This window comes from Centroberyx affinis, unplaced genomic scaffold (assembly GCF_046629955.1).
Source record: "Centroberyx affinis isolate AG114_WGS23_722 - 3 ecotype Tasmania unplaced genomic scaffold, CSIRO-AGI_Caff_v1 ptg003208l_1, whole genome shotgun sequence".
NCBI classification, from domain to species: Eukaryota; Metazoa; Chordata; class Actinopteri; order Beryciformes; family Berycidae; genus Centroberyx; species Centroberyx affinis.
The window spans coordinates 332,581-352,487 of record NW_027281247.1 but is presented as its reverse complement, the minus strand read 5'-3'; the positions used below and the strand labels follow the sequence as shown (position 1 = coordinate 352,487).

Genomic DNA, 19,907 nt, shown 5'->3' with positions numbered 1-19,907 from the left:
AATGTTTGGATCACTAGTGATTTTGGCAAATGCAAAGATGCAAACTCATGAGTCAAACATGGAGTAGGTCAAGCTATAAGGCAAATAGGGGCATCATATACAATGGTTTGCTTGTGGGGAATGTCGATTGTCCTTTTAATGCTTACTCATTTAAATTCCAGATATGGATTTTGACACGCAGAGGTTCTTTCTGCGCAAGCGCACCAGCAGGTCTCCTCCCTCTACCTGAGAGAGCGCACCTGGATCCAACGACACGGAAGTTTTGCGAAGACTGAGTACAGCAACACGGATTGACAGTGCTGACTGGAAATCTTTTTCTCCCCGAGGAACAGTTGCTCTGGAATTCACGAAACAATAAGGACGCGTCTCCAGTCAAATCAGGATGTCATTCGCTGGACTGTACAGAAACAATTTACAATTTTAATTTTTTGCTTTTCCAACCTTAATCTATAGTCTAATGACTCATGGTACGTGATCATTTTCTCTAAAGGAATCCAGTGCTTGTTTGAATTTATGAGCCGATCTCAAATATGTAATATGTATAAGGAGTTTAATAGGAGGTGTCATATAAATTTACACATCAGTTCGATGTTCAAAGATAAGTACAAAGGTTGCTTCAAGTGGGTTCAGTAGCAAGATGTTAGTGTGGTGACATGGCACTGTCAAACTTTGACAGTAAGCCATTACTTTATTCTCTTTTTTTCTTACAAACCCAATGACTAAATTTTATTGGTTACTTTATTCGTTAAAGATTTGACTAGAGTGTATTTATTTATTGCAGGTGAAATTCAGTCTTGAAGCAGCCTTCACTCCATTCAAGAAGAATGACAACTTTTCGCAGAGTCCTCCGAAGGCGATTGCACCCACTTAAGCTGGTGATTGTGGCCCTTGTTTTTGTCACATTTGTGTTCTTCATACAACGAGAAGTGGGAAGCCAAGGCCCACAGGAGGAGCCATGGTTGAAGGAGATGGCAGTCAAGCGGGATGCGGTGCTGGGCATGGTAATGGGAGCGGTCAATAACTTCAGGGATGCGATGCCAAAGATGCAGATCAGAGCCCCTGTGCGTCAGCAGGATAATGCAGAGATCTTGTCCTGTCTGCCGGGCCACTACACTGCTGCTGAGCTCAGGCCGGCTCTGGAGCGCCCGCCTCAGAACCCCCTCGCTCCCGGGGCTTCTGGGAAGCCTTTCCACACAGACTCCCTGAGCCCTGCTGAGCAGAAGGAGAAGGAGAGGGGCGAAGAGAAACACTGCTTTAATCTGTATGCCAGTGACCGCATCTCCCTAAGCAGAGACCTGGGCCCGGATACTAGACCACCAGAGTATGTCATCTTGTCAAGTCTTTGTGCCTTTGTGAAAGCCACACAGTTTGCTTCACATTCTAAGAAATGCCTTGTGTTTATCGCATTATTCCATCAAAGTGAACACGTTTAAACAAGTAGATCATCGTGTTTGTGAACATAGTGGGGCAAATAATGTTGAATAGGCTACCTTATCAAAAAGATCTAGATTTAGAAACATCACTTGATTAATAGAATTGCACCACCTAGTGGTGGTAAATGTAGTTTCTTTGGGGGTGTAGAGGATTTAGTTTCCCTATGTTCTCCATGAATTGTCTTTTTGGCCCAAAATACAACCACATATTGAAAAACCACAGAGGGTGGTATGATATAGATTGTTTAATGCAAACATGGCTGTCTAACCCAAACAAATCCTTAATATTTGCTTTTAGCAATTGGAGAAAAATTCACACAAAACCACAGGGATGATTTTTCTGACTGAAACATTGTTTCAGCATGGCTGCCCAGTTAATGTGGCCAGTTCAGGAAGAAGCTGAGTTATGTTTGGCTAATTACACAAGTCTATCCATGTCCTGACTTTTTCACTGGGGTAATTTACAAAGTCTCTCCTAGTCTGATATGGCTGGTATTTCAAAGGCTGCTACACATGCAGTGTCACAGCTGAAATGGACACCCCACAGGGGAGAGCGTGCAAATGTAATAACTAGACTATTGTGTCACTCAGGAACTAAACAGGACACTAGATCTTTGTGCTCTGTTTCTTTCTTTCTGCAGATGTATTGAGCAAACCTTCAAACGATGCCCCCCCTTGCCGACCACCAGTGTGATCATTGTGTTTCACAATGAAGCGTGGAGCACTCTGCTAAGGACAGTATACAGCGTCCTCCACACTTCCCCTGCCATTCTCCTCAAGGAGATCATCCTAGTGGACGACGCCAGCGTGGACGGTAAAGCTCGGCAGGGCCCACCAGGACCACCCTGCTCTCTTTTGGATTTGATTTCAGACAGCCGGTTGAGTGGGCAGCCCTTTGGTGTGCCATGAAATTTGCAGAGTGGAGCTCCAGCTCTGTGGCTCATGAAGAGGGTTACAACAGGAAGCAAGGGGCTGCTAGTGAATACTTTCCTAAGAGGAGTTAGCAGTGGTTGTGCTTAGAAATGAGTCAGAGTTAGCTCTTGTAAACAGGTCCCACGCAGGGGGAAACAAATACTGGAGAAGAGAGGGGTTTCAGGGAATGCAGTCCATCTGACACTCTGAACTCTGCTGTCATTTGTTGGGAGCAGGCCACTGTGAAAACCCTGCAGTACAACAACTCTCTAGCTCTGTAGTCCAGGAACTGGTCAGACAGACTTGACAGCCAGCCATGTTGAGGATGGAAGGCAGACAGCTTTCTCTCTTCTTGCCCTATTTCAGTGTTACCTTTCATGCTGAGGGCTGTGGAGAAATCAAGCATATTTATCACTATAATAATCGGGAATCTTTGCGCACTATATACTATATTCAGTGTTCACTCATATTATTATTTGATCAGAAGATTTTTTTTTCATACCAATCTTCAGCCTCTGGAGCTCCAACTTGGCAAAGTAATGCATTAATTAGTGTCTTAGTATCAATATGAATTGGTCATTACTGATAATGCGTCTGTAACTGATGCTGCTGGATATCCTGTGCTTCCAGATGTGCTAAAGGATGAGCTGGATGAGTATTTGAAGCGCCTGCACATTGTGCGGGTTGTCCGCCAGCAAGAGAGGAAAGGACTGATCACGGCTCGGCTGCTGGGTGCCTCTGTGGCCACCGGTGATACGCTCACCTTTCTGGATGCCCACTGTTAGTCAACACCACTGACGCCAAACCACACAGTTACTCACACATGCTGAATAGTCCAACGCTAGACACACCCATTCATACACAGCCACACCTCAACAAAACAATGTATGCTTTTGTTTAAGGCCTAGGCATGGCAGCCGTTTAAAATTGAATAATCACTAAAAGATTCCAATATGTTTAGTTTAGGAATTACCACAATTGGTTGTTATAGTATCCTACATTCTAAAATTAGCCATATAGTGGTTATTGCTAAGGCTGATGGTATGGTGACTGTACTGTGTGTCTTAACAGGTGAATGCTTTAATGGGTGGCTGGAGCCTCTGCTGGCCAGGATAGCAGAGAACTACACCGCAGTAGTCAGTCCTGACATCACCACCATTGATCTCAATACCTTTGAGTTCATGAAACCATCCCCATATGGCCAGAACCACAACCGGGGCAACTTTGACTGGGGCCTGTCCTTTGGCTGGGAGAGTCTGCCAGATCATGAGAAACAAAGGAGGAAGGATGAAACATACCCTATCAAGTAAGCAAGTAGTCTGCATGAATGTAGCATGTGAACTTTATATGAACTCATATTTTTTATTACTCAGATTGCAAACCATCAAAAACCTTTCACCAAACTAATAGATCTTCTTCCTCCACAGGACACCAACATTTGCCGGTGGGCTCTTCTCAATCTCAAAAGAATATTTCTATCATATAGGAAGCTATGATGAAGAAATGGAAATCTGGGGTGGAGAGAACATTGAAATGTCTTTCAGGGTAAGAAGTAGCTGTCATTCTGGATGTGTGTTGTTGAGCCTGCCAGCCTTGTTGAGTTGTTTTTGACTGCTGAGTCTTTCTAGTGTCAAAATGTCTCCATAGGTGTGTCTAACTGTATCTCTTTACAAAGCTTCTTATGTTGTTTGCCAATTTCTGCAGGTGTGGCAGTGTGGGGGACAGCTGGAGATCATCCCCTGCTCCATTGTTGGCCACGTTTTCCGGACCAAGAGCCCCCACACCTTCCCCAAGGGCACACAGGTGATCGCCCGCAACCAGGTTCGACTGGCCGAGGTCTGGATGGACGACTACAAGGAGATCTTCTACCGTCGTAACCAACAAGCCGCGCAGATGGCCAAAGACGTACGTACTGCCTCTGAATCTAATGTGCCTCAGAAATCCACTGTGTTGCTATCTGCTGTGATACATTAAAAAAAAAAGTTGATTTCATTAATTTCAAGCAGTAGCAATTTGCTCTGGAATGTTTTTTCCCCCAGTTCTATCACTCATGATGCTTTTTTTTAAGACTTAAGACCACTCATTATCCCCTCATAAGGCAAGTTTGGGCAACTCTAACTCATGTCTGTGAATTATATATAGTCAGCAATATGTCTGAACATGAGCTGCATGCAGAAACACATTCTGTAGGGGAGAGCACACATGTGGAGAACCGTAGCATTTTACTATTGTGATTCTTGATGCATGAAATCTGTGGAAATGAAACGCATTCTTTGAAATGGAGAGAAATAGATTATTGACTTGAAAACCCTCAGCTAGAGGCTATTAGAGGCTGAAAGCTGTTAACTGTCAGAAAAAGAGGCCCAAAGGAAGTCTGGTCTGGTAAATGACACAGGCTGTCAGCGTTTCCCAACACAGGGTCTCATAGGTGCCATAAACAGTTCCCCTGGGGCAATACCTCAGAGAGCTGGGCCAGCCCTCTCCTGCTGGCTTCAAACAGACACGCTGTCTTCAACAGCTTCAAGGCATTCACTGCAGTAGCTATCAGCGTGCACTAGTGTTAACAGCATCCTCGTCATTATAGTAAGTGCTCTCATTATTCAGGAGCTGGAAGTGCCCCAAATCCCTTTAAATGTGCTACACCTCGCTCTTTAAAAGGAAGAACAGTGATTGAACACTTGTCTGTTTCATCGTTTCATTTATTTAATTTGTTTAAAAAAAAAAGTGGTCATTAGAGCACTGGAACTGTCATTGCAGTTAGAATACTGCAGTAATCATGAATGGCAAAAAATTGAATGAGAAAAGTAAGAAAGTGGAATATTCTGTTTTTTCCCCTGCAGGTTTATGTTGAAGGAGTTAAAGAGATTTTTTTCAAATGTGTGCAATTGGTCGAAAATCAGATCAGGGTTTAATGGAAATGTGGCATTTAAACTGTACTGTTCCCATTGTCATCAACCACCATGCTGCAGTGTGAGATGACCAGCAAGATGTGGTAAAGGAGTCCGTGCCTTGTTCTCCTCATGGTGGGAAGTTCCCTGGCTTTAATGGCTGCCTGGAATTGTTTCCACAGAGGACCTTTGGAGATGTCTCCAGACGCGTGGACCTCCGGGAGCGGCTGCAGTGTAAGAGCTTCTCCTGGTATTTGAAGAACGTCTATCCAGAGGTCTTCATGCCTGATCTCAACCCGCTCCACTTTGGCTCGGTAAGACCGCATACCCCACCTCCCTCCTCTTTCAAAACCTCAGCGCGCTGTCTAGCCACTTTGGGTTTCCACTTAGGATCTCCAGAGGGTTATGAGGAGGGCTCCAGACTGAGCAGTTCCAGTTTGACACCACTGAAAGGACTCAAGAGACTCAAGTTGTTTGAACAGCTTGCACTGTACAGGTTTTTTTTTCACTGCTCCCTCTCTCACTGCTCCCCACCCCCACCCTCTCTCACCCCCCTGCAGGTGAAAAATGTTGGTAAAGACTCATGTCTGGATGCTGGAGAGAACAACGAGGGTGGGAAACAACTGATCATGTACCCATGCCATGGCCTAGGAGGAAACCAGGTCAGCTAGAGAATGTACTTCTTTTCTGATTGACAAAAATATGAATCAGTTTTATCAGAATGGATGATGACATTTGTATTTTTTCTGTTTGTTGTGCCACAGTATTTTGAGTACTCCACACATCATGAGATTAGACACAACATTCAGAAGGAGCTGTGTTTGCATGGGGCAGAGGGGGCCGTGAAGCTGGAGGACTGCCAGTATAAAGGCAAGAACACGTTTGTAGGAGCAGAGCAAAAATGGGAGTTAAAGGAAGTGAGTATGGTCTTCAGCATTTCCTCACATGTACCCTTTGATTTTGAGTTTCATATACTTTGGTATCTTTTTAGGAAAGTAATACCTTTATGTTCTCTCCATACAGAACCAGTTGTTCTACATCCCAGGATGGAACATGTGTCTGAGTGCCCGTCATGAGCATCCCTCTTTGGCCCCGTGCAACCCTTCAGACAGATACCAGCTCTGGTTCTTCACCTGAGCATGCACACAACGACCACTTTACCAGTGGCCACTCTGTATGCATGGGCATACTAGGACCATGAGTATAAAGGAATTAACATACTTTTTTTTTTTTAGATTTCGTACCACAGTGAGTTTTAATTTATTTTTATACGTAGAAGAACTGAACTGCTGCTGGAAAGTTTGGATTTTTGGAGAAAATACTTTGTGCCACTGCCGGAAGGAAGCATTCAAACTAATTCTTAAGACTTTTTACATTAGCCTTCAGTTTTTTTTTTATTTCTGGTAAACAATAAGCGAAGCCAACCCTTTCTCCCAGCGAGACTGTGAATTGAGATTCACCGAACAATGAAGATGCGCTCTTTTGACAAGTGCCTCTTTTGTGTTTTAAGATGTTTTCACTACTCCTAGTCTATACAGCCAACAGATGCAGTATTCAATATACATGATGTATTTGTCTTTAATGCCAACATTGAATAATTTGTGAAGAGAAAAATAGAAATCCAAAACAAAACATACCATGTAAAATCACGCAAAACATAAAAATCACATACATTAGACACAAGAGGTGCAAGTTGGACACACCAAAATCCCAAATATTGTGCACCAAAGACACTGAAACAGAAAACTTGAAACAAATGAGTGTAATGTACATTTTTCCTTGTACAGAACTATCTTTTTATATAATGCATAACTGGTTTCTTATTTGTGATGGGCCTCTTTATTGCTTACTGTCCAGTGCCTTGGATATAATCATAATTACCACTAGGGGGGGAGCATTCCTCTGTATTGCAGTTCTCTGTTGCTGCAGAATAATGACTTCTACAGTGTGCTCACAACAACAGGGCGGCCTCAGATCAGGGTTGGTTAATGCACTTTCATATCAATCAATTCAGGAGTTTTTCTTTTCCTTCAAAATTCAAAACCTGAAAACCTTTTGCCATACAAAGGCTTTTAGAAACCATATATAAAGAAATTAAGAACGAACGCTCTATTATCATGTGAATACCACTTTAGACTTGCATGTTAAATTGAGTGAACTGAAAGTGAGTTGGCCTTAACGCTGCTTCAGACGAGAAATTATGTGCAATGAATCAGAACTCCAGACTGAAGGTGTTCATTGCAAGTGTTCATGACAATAGAGTGGAATTAGTGCAAAACCATAGTGCAAAGTCATTGTTGAAAGCTAAAATGTTTTTAATTGACCTAAATAATGCTTGAATAAAAATGGGCATTAAATGGCAAGTCACAAGTGACTTGTAAGGTGACTCGGTCTTCTAATCTGTAAAATGTAATTACTTTTGCCTATATAATTTCAAATTGTATGGTTTGGTGGTTATCAAAAGGGAAATTTTTTTAGTGTAAAATACGTAATGTGAACATTGTTGGTGAAGTGCCTAAAAAGCTCCCTCTGTACATCTAAATAGGAGTCCATTGATGAATTTCTGGTGCAGGCACTAGTGTTTAAATGGCTATGGAATATTATAAATCGCTTTATATCTGTGGCTGGGTGAGAAACAGATCTACTGTGTGTGTTTGCCTAAAAATGAATAATTGTGTAGTGCTTTCACCCAATGAGAGTGCCTTGATATTAAGATGTATTATCTTTAAGGTGATTAAATTCTATTTGCTAGTACTGAGCCACTTTGTCTCATTTCCAACTGTGTTCTACAGAGGGCGCTTTGTACTAAGAAATCCACTAAATATGCTGTTGAATAACCCAGACAAGGTGATGTATATGGGACTGCCTCAATGGTGTGAAATTAATTTTGCATAAACATAGGAAGCTTACAGCACAAGTGATAAAGATCAAAATGACAATTTCAATTTATTTCAAAATCATGTTAAAAATGAAACAACTCAACATAAAGTGAAGTTGGTTTTTTCTACAGTTAGAAACCAAACACATTGAAACATTTATACCATTTTGTGCAAAACTTATGCCGTTTCACAGAATATGAAATAGAAACAAAATAAAGAAATCAGGCACATGAAGCTTTACAACTCACAACCAGCATGAAACATAGGACAATTTTAAGACAGAGAAGCAATTTACTCAATACAGACTGTTTTAGTAAACCACAATAAATACACATTTCAATATATCATTCATAATAAATATTGAAAAAATCAAACACAGGATTACTTAACTGGATGCAATGTCACTGTATCTAGCCTTCTCATATGCTTTGGCACACTTATTCTGTATTATAGGCCATGTTGATGGCATTGATTGCCTGCAAGCAGTCTGTACACTTTATTTTACCACTGAGGTGGCATGAGAGGTCGCAGCTACTGCACAGCCACACAGAACCACCAAATCCCAGTTCTGACCATTCTGATTATAATGGATGGGCACGTTATTTGCAAGCTTGGAAGAGGGTCAAATATCCTTATTCATGCAGGAGCAAAGAGCTCAAGGTAGAGAACTTCAGCAAGGTATTACAGTAGTAAATATATGCACTAAATTATTGCAGTCCCCCAATTGCAATTTTGATATCTGAGGCATTGAATATATCACAAGCAGTCACTTCAGTTTCCTTTGTATGTCAGTCATTTTATAAAGAGGTGTTAAAAGGTTATTTACAGATTTTTGGTAAATTATACAACATCTTTTTCTTTTTATCTGTTTAGTCATTTTCAATGGCTCATAGGAGTCATATCACATAGTTATCAATTGCTGATATGAATCATGTTTGATAATAAGCTTTGATTGTCAACCTTGAATTTTTTTTTTCTCCTCATACAAATAACAAAACTGTGGGTATCTCTTTTTTAATGAAACTAATGATGCTTCCAAGTACAATACTTGAGTACCCTGACAGTCTATCAAAACCCTTTTTCAATTTGCTTTATTGTGGATTCTCATCTAAGCGAGAATAACCATTGAATAACCCTCAAACTATTGCACTTAACACTTCAATAGCACAAACCAGCAATAGTGGATCTGCATAAATAAACATCTCAATTATTTGACAGTGAACTTACGATAACTGTGTGGAATGTGTATATTAAGTGTTTTTTTGATCTTACACTGTATTCAAAACCAGTAACTGTTGTCACCAGTTAATTTATGGAATACTGAAACACATTAGTTTGGGTCAATAAAACCATGTCTACAGTACATATACTTTGATGGAGACTAGTTACTGTTGCGTGCTCATTTAATCTGAAGCCCCATATGCCAATTTACTGCTTATGATAATAATGTTGTTCCCATAATGGATCGTATAGCTTCTCATATCCGATATGCTTTTGGAGATATGTCAAAGTGCTACTTTAGTAATATCCCTGTATCAGTGAATGCTTCAAAGAATAAATCTTTCATTTGTGGTGACACTTCCTAACCACGTTATTCTAAGTGTGAACAATAAAAAGGTGGAGCATAACCGCGTGAGGGGCCACATTATTCCACTGTTCAAGTATGTATCAAAACAACTGCATGCCATTGGACCCCTACACAAAAGTGCAAAAGGCTGTGAATTGATTTTGACATGTTGAAATAATTTTATGCTATTGACACTGTATTCCAAAGATACAAATAACAAGTCAGGGTATTTCATGCTTTTCAAAACCATAGAAAAGCATGGATTAGTGACAAAAAGAAGAAGAGAAATGTACATTATGTATATTGACACATGTTTTTTATAAAACAATGGTCAATTTTTCATAAATGCCACTGAGATCCCCCAAAACAGCATGCGTATTGTTATCAAAACATTTACAATATATAAGTATACACATAATTCAGAAACAATAAATAAACTGTGACAATAAACCTTTTTTGCACATTTGACACATACAGTAGACATAGAAAAGTTCCATCTACAGTACAATATCTGCTTAAAACTAGAACTTTACATCTGAAATTACAAGATACATTGCACAGCATAACATTTTTGATGTTTTTATGTTTTTGATCTTTCCATCTTGCAGTTTAGAATACTGTAGTGGAGAAACCTCAAGAGTGGAGAAATCCTCAAAAACATTTCCATCATGAATCTATGGCTTAATAGCTACAGATGAAAATGTACTACGGTTCTGTAAATTGCTTTGAAATTTAAGGTCAGATACTGTAAAAGGCCATGAATATGTTCCCTTAAAATACCACTTGGTCAGGCTTGTTCTCAAGTAAAGACACAGAATGAAAGAACACTTAAAAAGGTGAGGCCCACTAGACGGCTGTGACCTCGGGGCAATGGTCTGGTAATGGGAGGTTCTTAGTATTGTTTGGTAATAAGGGAACGTCAGAATGCCCGTTAACACTGGACTGCTGCGGCTGCTCTGCTGCTGAACAAGTGCTATTACTGCTGTAGGAATCCTGGGTGTTATTGTTCATGTAGTTCTGGAACTCTGTCTGGTTCTGGTTCTGGTTCTGGTTCTGCGGCCCAGGCTGCTCCACAAAGGCTGTTTTGGACAGGACTTTCTTCTCCTGTTCAGGTGTGCAGCAGGCCATTGGGGCGGCTGGCGCGCCATTGGTCAAAGTGAAATGGTGATTAGCTGTGTATTGTTCCTCAGCCTGGTTAGGGTAGTCTGTGTACTGCTCAGCAGCCACGCTGAATGGTCCTTGGGGCACGTTGCCATTGGTAGTGCTGACTGGGTCTTGGAATGCTAAGGCCTCTCCGTAGGGTTCACTGGGCTGGCCGGCTGGGCCATTGGCTGAGACGCCACCGGAGCTCTCCAACTGATAGTACTCAGCTGAAGAGGGGTTGATTAAATAAGAGTTTCCATTCATATGGCTATCATGTGCCACAGCGCCATCGGTGTAACACAACACAGAGGACAGAGGGACCACCTCAGTGTGGGATACAGGCGGAGTCGTCATTCCGTCCTCAAAGTTCTCAGACTTCTCTTCGTCATCGTCGTCATCCTCGTCCTCGGAGTCGCTGTTGGCTAAGCTCTGAGTGCTGGAGTCAGACAGTCCGCTACACACACTGCTACTGTCCTCTTCGTCTTCCTCATCTTCCTCATTTTCCTCCTCCTCGTCATCATCTTCTTCATCCTCATCCTCCTCATCGTCATCCAACGGCTCGTCCATCTCGTCCGCGGTCTGCAGGTGCATGATGGTGGTCTGTGGGACGGGGTCCGACAGGGGGTACTCCAAGCTGTGCTGGGATTGGACGAGGGGGTTGCCGTTTCCTAGGCCGTTGGTTTCGCTGTGGTAACCGTTGGTGGGGGAAGCTTGCTGCTGCTCGCGACTCTTCTCCAGCTCGAGCTTCATTATGGTGTGCAAGAAATGGGTCCGGACACGGATGGGGTTGAACTCTACTCTTCCTGCTGCATTGCTGCAGCCCTCCTTTGTACAGCCACATGGAAACGACATGCGGTCCACCTAAAGAAAACAAATACAGCAAATATGTTTTCATAAAAAAAAAACAGCCAACTTCTTTTTAAATCTTACCTGCCTGGTATACAGCATCTGTTTCTGTTACATAAAGAATACTTCCCCTGTGTTTACAAGGGAGAGGATAGAGCATCGAATGAAGATATGCGCATCATGGGATTTACCTGGCACTTGATTCCTGCTACGCTGCAGGCACAGGTCTCTGGGTCACAGAAGACTCTGCAGTCACAGCCACAGTCCTCCCTGGACATCCGGATGGCCCGCAGCTCATGTTTCTCTTCCACGTCAATCTTCTTCACCCCAGAGGAGCGCAGCAGTGCCCGCCGCTTCTTAGTGGTAAGGGGCTGCAGGAAGAAATACTCGTCCACCTCTGTGTTGTCCAGATCGATGTCATCATCGGAAATGTCCTCCGCCGTGAGTGTGTTGGCCTCCTCGGACTCCACCGTGCCATTCTTAGTCAGCTGAAAACAAGAAGGGATCACATTCAAGCCAGTTTGAAGAGTAAGCAAGCAGACAGCTGAGCCCAATGACAAACTGCTTCTTGGAACACAGAACTACAGTCCGCCTTTTAAAACAAACTAATTCCAAATCTGTTACATATTTGATACCAATCTATATTAAACAACATATGGGATATAAATTCCTGCATTCCAGCTATTGATCTATGTATAGCAAGACTGATAAACTAAGGTTTTGAGAGGAAGACTCACACACTGATAGAAAAGCCATTACCTTGAGCTTGATTGAGTTGAGTTTCTCCTCCTTCAGGTGGTCTCTCAGCATGTCTCTGTGGATTCTCTCCTGTTCCAGGGCAAATTCTCCGAGGGAGTACTGCCTGACCCAGCTGTGCCTGTTGGACATGCCCAGCGTGCTGCCGCCCTGGCTGGGCACGCTGGTGAAGCCCTGCCGCCGACTGAAGTAGTACACTGTCACATTCTCGAAATGCACCCTCCTTGTCCGCAGGCGCTTTTCCCTCTTCAATATTGAGTCAGCTGCAAAGGAAAATGGCCAAGGGAGGTGTTAAAAATGGGAATGTTCAAAAATTGCGGTAGACTGCATCAACCAAAGTAAAACAAGAAGTTGTGATCCTGGTTGTAAACAGTATGCGGCAATTATCAATTCTTCATGGTAAGAATAAAAGCTCAGCACTGCAGATCAAGAACACTTTCATAGTGATTTTTTTATCATTTGCTTGTTCAAATAAATATGTCCTTCCATATTGGAACAGTGCAATTGGAGCTCATTTTATATCCACGCAAAGCCTATTAATATATTCAATTAATGTTTTATATGGCAAATAGGGATTCATACTTGTCAACAGTCTTGTCCTTTAATGCCTGAAACATGACTAGTTCTTTCTTGCCAACCTTACAGCTAGCTTCCCCATATCTTGAACTCAACACAGCTTTGAAGGGAAGGATTTCATCATGTCTCTGTGCTTCCACTTGGCATGCAAGTCCTCAGTGTGTCTTTTTAAGGACAGTTCTACAAGAGGGAGGGGCAGAGAGGAGGGCAACGGTGGAGCATAAATAATCCCCTGCCTGGCCCAGAGATGTAGAGTGCTGGTTCACAGACGCAGTGTTCCCAGCGTTCACCCCATATCAGACAGACAGGACAAATAGAAACCATCTGGTTCCAACAGCTCTCCACCGCATGCAAGAGGGACAATGCATTTCATTACAGACATAGACTTGTCAGTCTGAGGATGCTGAGCAGGACCTAGCTTTGTTATCCACAAAAAGAGATGTAAAACAGCAATCAGCTTATTTTAGGTGTCAAAACAGTAAAGGGATATGTTTACTTTTATATAATCTACCTATCATGTCTAATATTAAAGCCTATTAGGAAAACAACATCTCACAGGTATTTTCCTATTTTGCAAGCTATTATTAGTAAATGTTACCCCTGAAGCATTATATTACAGCTCTGTAGCTCTCAGACTCAGACCTGTCTGGTTCTCAGATGCTCTAAAAAATGTTTTTTCTCCTCTCCCTGACACAAATGCATGGATGCAATGCCACCCAAGACTTGATTGTTCCACATCTTTCTGTCACGACAGTCAATCACTGTGTAAGTACGACTTCACTATGGAGTGCAGTCTTCATAGCGCACACTTCTCTTGTCCCTTTTAGCTGACCTTCTGCAGCCCCCAGCTACTAGCAGCTGCAGCTGACAGAGAGGCCAAGCTCAGCCCCTAGGGACACAGCACCCTACTTATGTCTCCAAGCCCCCTCTCTACAGGGAGGGGCCCTGTCACCCAACCACCCGTCACTCACAGAAACAAAAAATACTGCATCTTCAAGTGTTGAATCTAAACTGTGGTGACACTGCCTTTGACTGCAACTAATAAGCTGGATTGATGTATTTTCTACTGTTCATTTTTTTTTCAAGATTTGGCAAACAAATATCAAATAGCCAAATCATGCACATACATGCAAACACACAAGCTCTGCACACACACATTCTCCAACATGAGTCACTTCTTCTGTTTTATGAGTATCCCATTATTGAGATTTTTTGGAGGCAAGTCTCTAAACGCAGCTAAATTTCCCCCAGGGATTAATAAAGCACCTTTCTATAGTCCTTCGGAATCTGCAGAGGAGACAGAGAAGTTTATCTCTAGTAAAGAAATGCATTCTTTTATACAAAGTCAGTTCAAGCTAGGAATTACTATGGAATCTTTCTGGTTGCAAAGCCCACCTTGAGGAATTAGTATTAGTAGTAATTGTTTTTTCAAAGATTTAATCTAGCTTCACAGATCTGCTGCTGTTCCTTCATCTAATTGGACCATTCATTTTTGTCAACTTTCATCTGGCCTTGTTCCCCCCATTCTTTGTTTATGCTTTGTTTATCTCATGAAAAAATATAATTTAGTAGGTTCTTTAAAGCAGCCATCTAAGGCATTAGGTTAGAGTACAGCTGCTAGAAAGAGCAGCGGAGCACAGGTATATGTAAATGAAATAAGTGTTCTTAGAGAGTGGTTACATGGTACATGCACCAGTGGTGTTGCACACACACAGCTAGAGACTGATTCAGCTCATTCATCTGGCTGGGCCTGTATGCTGACGCTGTTCCTAATGAGAGAGGCTGCCTGCGCATCCTTCCCCTTTATTACAGCACTGGGCTCTTACCGTCAGTCTGCCCTGCCTGCTCTCCTTTCCTCTCCTCTCCTCTCCTCTCCTCTCCTCTCCTCTCCTCTGCACAGCCATGACTGTTGCCTCACATCACACAGAAACATTAAGAACTCCTCTATCAACAAACATACAGATTTGTTTACCTGCTTTTTACCTGTATGCTGCTTTCATTGTGAGCTACACGCTTAGGCTGGCTTTGCATATCATTCCCACCTTGATTAAAAATCACTTCAATGCTTTAGCACTGTTTTCCTTGAGATAAAATAATGACACTGATCCTACTGGTTTTCAGTGTCAGCGTAAGTCTTTGCCATACTGAGTACAACACGTGCATTTTGGAGGCAGGTACTCACGGGTGAAGGGGCCTGAGGCAGAGGGGTTGACACTGTCACTGCTATCCCCACTCTCGCTGCAGGAGACCTCATCATCAGACTCCCTCAAGGAAGAGCATGGGGAGGAGGAGGCTTCCACCTCCTCAAACTTCCTCTTCAGTATTCCGCTCATGGCCCTCCGCATCTGCACCTGGAACAGAAAGACGGCACAGGGGCCACACATTATCTAATATCCAGCTTAGGACCTCCACAATCCTCAACACACTCAATTAGCTATGAGACCCAGGCTCTCCCTCCCCTCACACACACACACACACACACACACACACACACACACACACACACACACACACACACACACAGTCACTCCCCTGCCGCCATCCCAGCTCCCAGGCGTCCCCTGGGCAATTGATCACCTTGGCACAAAGGAGCTGAGATGGAAGGAGAAAGCTGCTAATTGCATACTACGTCTGCCTCACAGGAAGTTCACTCCGCTGTCTTTGATTGAGTGGCCAGAGAAATAAGAGACTTGAGCAACTTGTCTTGCACTGCTACAGGTCAGGATGGCATTCATAAAGAAACACAACAAAAGAAAAAAAAAACGCTGGCCAACTGTTTCATAGAACACTTAAGATTTTGTTAAATGCAAACAAGGAACAGCTGAATTGTATTGTATGCCCTTAAGCAGGTTTATATCAGCCTGTAGCAAATAACAGAGGAATTATGTGATTGCACTTAATTGCTGTTTCACCTAGAAAACACAATGCATCAAAAAACTGATTGAAAATATCCACTGGCTTCAAAATTAATTAACTGGCATCTTATGGGAAATAAAAAAAAAAACATCTGCAGCTTATTCTAGGGAATGCAATGAATTCAAACGTGCGTATGTATTTGTGTGTGTGCGTGTGTACATGTGTGCATGTGTGCGTTCATGCATATGTATTTGTGCGTGTGTGTGTACGTGTGTGCATGTGTGCTTCTGTGCACAGATATGCTAATGTGCATTTCCTTGTACAAATGGCTTGTTATACTATATTATGATATACGTATGTTTGGCAACCATCTGCACAACAAAAAATGATTTGTAAATATATCACATCCTGCAGCGCTAGAAGAGGGATAGGTGAAGAAGTGGCTGTTGACAGGAAATAATGAGTGACATCCTGTAGGTCTGTAAAGAGCCACTGGTGAAGTGAAAGGGTCAGAATTCTCCCACAGAGAATAACAAAAGGCCTCAGCTGAATGCAGCTACTATCAGAGCAGACCACTGTAAAAAAAAATCTATACTATAAAAGGCTATAATTTAGCTGGGCTATTACACTGCCTTACAATCTTTTACAGATGCAGTCAATAATCAAGTCAGCTATTATAAAGCATGGTAAAACTAATAGATACAAAAGACCAATAGACAACTATCAATTTAGCCCTGCTGCATACCCTTGTAGCGATAATATTATCATTAAATGCCATAATCGTCTATGCTGTGTAAGTGCAAATGAATGTTTGTGGTTATAGCACTTGATACAGGGGGTGTTGTAACAGAAGTGTTGCCGACCACTTCAATGTCAATTGAGAGGGGCCATTAACTCCTTCTGACTGATGATGCAATTAGACACATAAACAAGAACACGCTCATCAGTCACCTACACTAATACTAATCACCATTATACTGGAACTGGCTCTAATAAGTGCTGCATTGTAACTGTCAAACAATATATTATTTTGATCGCTGCCTTTCGCCTTTGAATAATATCCTGCCATTAGTTCTGCGGTCTGTCATGGCTTGTAATATAGCAGAACTTAATTTGATGTTAATCACTAGTCAAAGTATTATACATCAGTGAATTTATAATCTAAATATTTTCTTTAAATGCATTTAGTTCATGTTTGTTACAATCAAAGCCTTGTGCTCTTTCATAAGACAGCAGCAGTTGGAATGTCATGTCACATTCTAAAATAAACCCATAACCACAACACAGCCACTGTAGCAGAGCAAGGAGTGCTATGACTGGCAGCTTTCCCCTCGCTCCCTTTTCTCTTGGAAACTGGAATCAGGAAAGACAGCATACAGCTTCACCCAGTCCTAGTCTGTCTATCTGCCAGAGCAGCTTGTGGGGGTGTTCCATTCAGAGAGAGCCATGGTGTTTCATCTGGGCTCTGCTATCGACTCATTACAGATGCAAATGCTGCCTGAGAGACATGCTGCCTGAGAGAAAGAGGTGGAACCAAGAGAGGACTGGCACTGCCAGCCAGAGGGTCATTGTTCCCAGGAGGCTGTGCTTGTTCAGTGCTGTGACATGGCACCGCTAGCACTTGGAGAACCTCCAGAGTCAACAGCTCTACCTACAACTAAGGAATGTGAGGCATCCTCCACTGGGAGCGAGTGGAGGAGAGAGGAGTCAGTCAGGACAACCCCATTGTAAAAACCTCCCCTCCAAATGAACATCAACGTCTTCTGTCCTAAGCTACAGCCGGCTGAATGTCTTTTACATTCTCTAAAGCCAATAAGAGGACTGGCTGACAAGGAACAGATGATATATGTATGGTAACTTCTGAATGATTATGACAAGACATAATGACATTGAAAAAATTTTATTCTGCAGGAATATATTATATTACTGAAATATATTAAATTAGTCAAAATCATCCTCTAGGATCTAAAATGTCCACCAACCAATCATCTCACATCAAAACAACGAAGAGGCATAGATTTTTTTTTTCATAACCCACTTCATTTGTTTGCAAACATGAGTGGAAATTTCCACAAGGAATGACCCGTGCAATTTTAGTCTATTTCCTAGCGAGGATCCTAATTAGATACCATTGTTGGAAACCCATTCGTATGCTTAGACCTCAGCAGATGCTGCACTAGGCTTTGATATCCAAAAGTGGTTTCCATGGAGATTCTAATGTACTCTCACACAACTAGTGATTTCCCATCTGACAGTGTATCCAGTGTTACACATTGGGTATAGAGACCCTTCATACTAAAGCACCAATGTTAGCATGAATTAAAGTGAACATACAGATTATAAACAAATTATGTTTATATATTATCACATTAATTGAATAGAAAGCATTCATTCATTCATTCATTCATGAGTTTATGTTAGAGCAAATAAATGCATTACTAGCTCATTTTCTATTTGAATGCTGTCATTTCAGTGACATTTCAATGTCTAGGACTGAACTAATATGAAAAGTTAAAATCTTGACACTGGATGGGCATGACATCATGTGCAACAGAACTGTGGGTAATGTAGGCTGAGCCTCTGTCCTCAGGGCTTAATAGAAACCAGAGATCAGAGATTGTCCCTCCTCTCCAACAGCTCTTTCTTTGTCTTCTTCAATGTTGGCTTCCCACTAATCATGGCTGGGCAGCATACAGCATGGTGCAAGAGAGAAAATCCCAGGGAAAATAATGCAGCAAAAGCCTGCTTGGAAAGCCCCTCCCTGTGTTGGCTTCTCTGAGCACACACATGCACTGTGGAAACCAACTCCAGTCCTTAATCAACAGCATTTACAGCACTCTAGTACACTTGCATTCTGAATCCAATTATTTTCCCCCATTCATTCACATGGTTCCCACAATCACAATAAACTGATGTGACAACACAAGGCTCAAACACTCATCCCAAGTGATGCCAACAAGCCCATGGCATCTGGAGCAAGTCATGACACATCAGTCCTACAATGAATACATTACACTTCTCTGTGTGCCAGCCCTTACAGGAACAACTGACCTGTGTCCACTGGCAGATTGCGACTCCTCCTGGCAAACAATAATAAATGTGGCTACTCAAAAAAGGTGAAACATGATGAATGAAGAGGTTCCCATTTTGCTTCAATCCACTGACTTGCGGCGACCCCTGTGCTCAAGGGGCATGAGAAAAAGGGTGCAGGAGTGTGGGAGAGACTTGTAATTTTCCAGCTCTGACTCCACTGCCGGTACCATATGCTTTATTGTTGCATGACGATAGTCTCTCTCACCTTAACTCTCTCTCTGTCTCTGTCTCTCTCTCTCCCTCTCTCTCTCTCTCTCTCTCTGGCCACACAAAGGCTCATTAGCTGCAGCCGGCTGAAAGGCAGGAGCCTGACTGGAGCAGAGTGGAGCGGAGCAGAGGCAGCCTGTGAGATCACATGGGTGGGATGTCTGAGAGGGAGAGAGAGAGAGTCAGGCGTGCCTCTGCTCCTGCTGTCTGCAGATATTTTTACCAACATGAGCTAGGGAGAGGGGGAGGGGGAGGGAGGAGGAGGAGGCAGAGGTATGGGGGGGTCAGAGAGAGAGAGAGAGAGAGAGAGGGAGAGAGAGAGAGAGAGAAAGACAGAATAGTAGAGAAATAGATAAAGGGGGTATGAGAGATACAGGGCAGGGGGAAAGGGGGGTGGGGGGGTATAACAGAGAGATACAGAGAGGAGGGGATTCAGAGGGGAATAGTAAGCGGAGGGGAGAATGAGGGGGAGGTGGAGTGAGTAGAGAGAGTAGGGAAGTGGAAAGGGTAGAGAATGGGGCAAGGAGGAGGAAAGAGAGAAACATTTGGTGCCAAGAACAACACAATAAGCCAGTCACATTAATGGGCAGAGCATAAAACTACAAAAGAAATGCTAAAATGACTTATATAGAGACTGGTAACGAAAACTCCAGGAAGTGTCAAATCCAGCAAGAGAACAGTATACATTGTTCGTATTCCAAAAAAAATGTTGGCAAAATTGGCAATGAATCATTACCAGCTGCAGAGCTTT

General features: G+C 42.5%; 2 protein-coding genes across 2 annotated transcripts; one reads left to right on the top strand and one right to left on the bottom strand.

Annotated features, from left to right (window-relative positions):
* Positions 1 to 276: 276 nt before the first annotated feature.
* galnt3 (UDP-N-acetyl-alpha-D-galactosamine:polypeptide N-acetylgalactosaminyltransferase 3 (GalNAc-T3)) lies at positions 277 to 7,985 on the top strand. The gene is made up of 11 exons (XM_071538131.1): positions 277 to 467; positions 782 to 1,321; positions 2,075 to 2,247; positions 2,976 to 3,125; positions 3,417 to 3,651; positions 3,773 to 3,890; positions 4,050 to 4,250; positions 5,416 to 5,547; positions 5,794 to 5,895; positions 5,998 to 6,150; positions 6,257 to 7,985. The coding sequence occupies exons 2-11, from the start codon at positions 825 to 827 to the stop codon at positions 6,368 to 6,370; spliced, it is 1,875 nt and encodes a 624-aa protein (XP_071394232.1). The 5' UTR covers positions 277 to 467; positions 782 to 824; the 3' UTR covers positions 6,371 to 7,985.
* A 2,540-nt stretch (positions 7,986 to 10,525) lies between these two features.
* csrnp3 (cysteine-serine-rich nuclear protein 3) lies at positions 10,526 to 15,345 on the bottom strand. The gene is made up of 4 exons (XM_071538126.1): positions 15,183 to 15,345; positions 12,428 to 12,687; positions 11,860 to 12,156; positions 10,526 to 11,683 (listed from the first exon to the last, which is right to left on the bottom strand). The coding sequence occupies exons 1-4, from the start codon at positions 15,343 to 15,345 to the stop codon at positions 10,526 to 10,528; spliced, it is 1,878 nt and encodes a 625-aa protein (XP_071394227.1).
* Between the last annotated feature and the right edge of the window lie 4,562 nt (positions 15,346 to 19,907).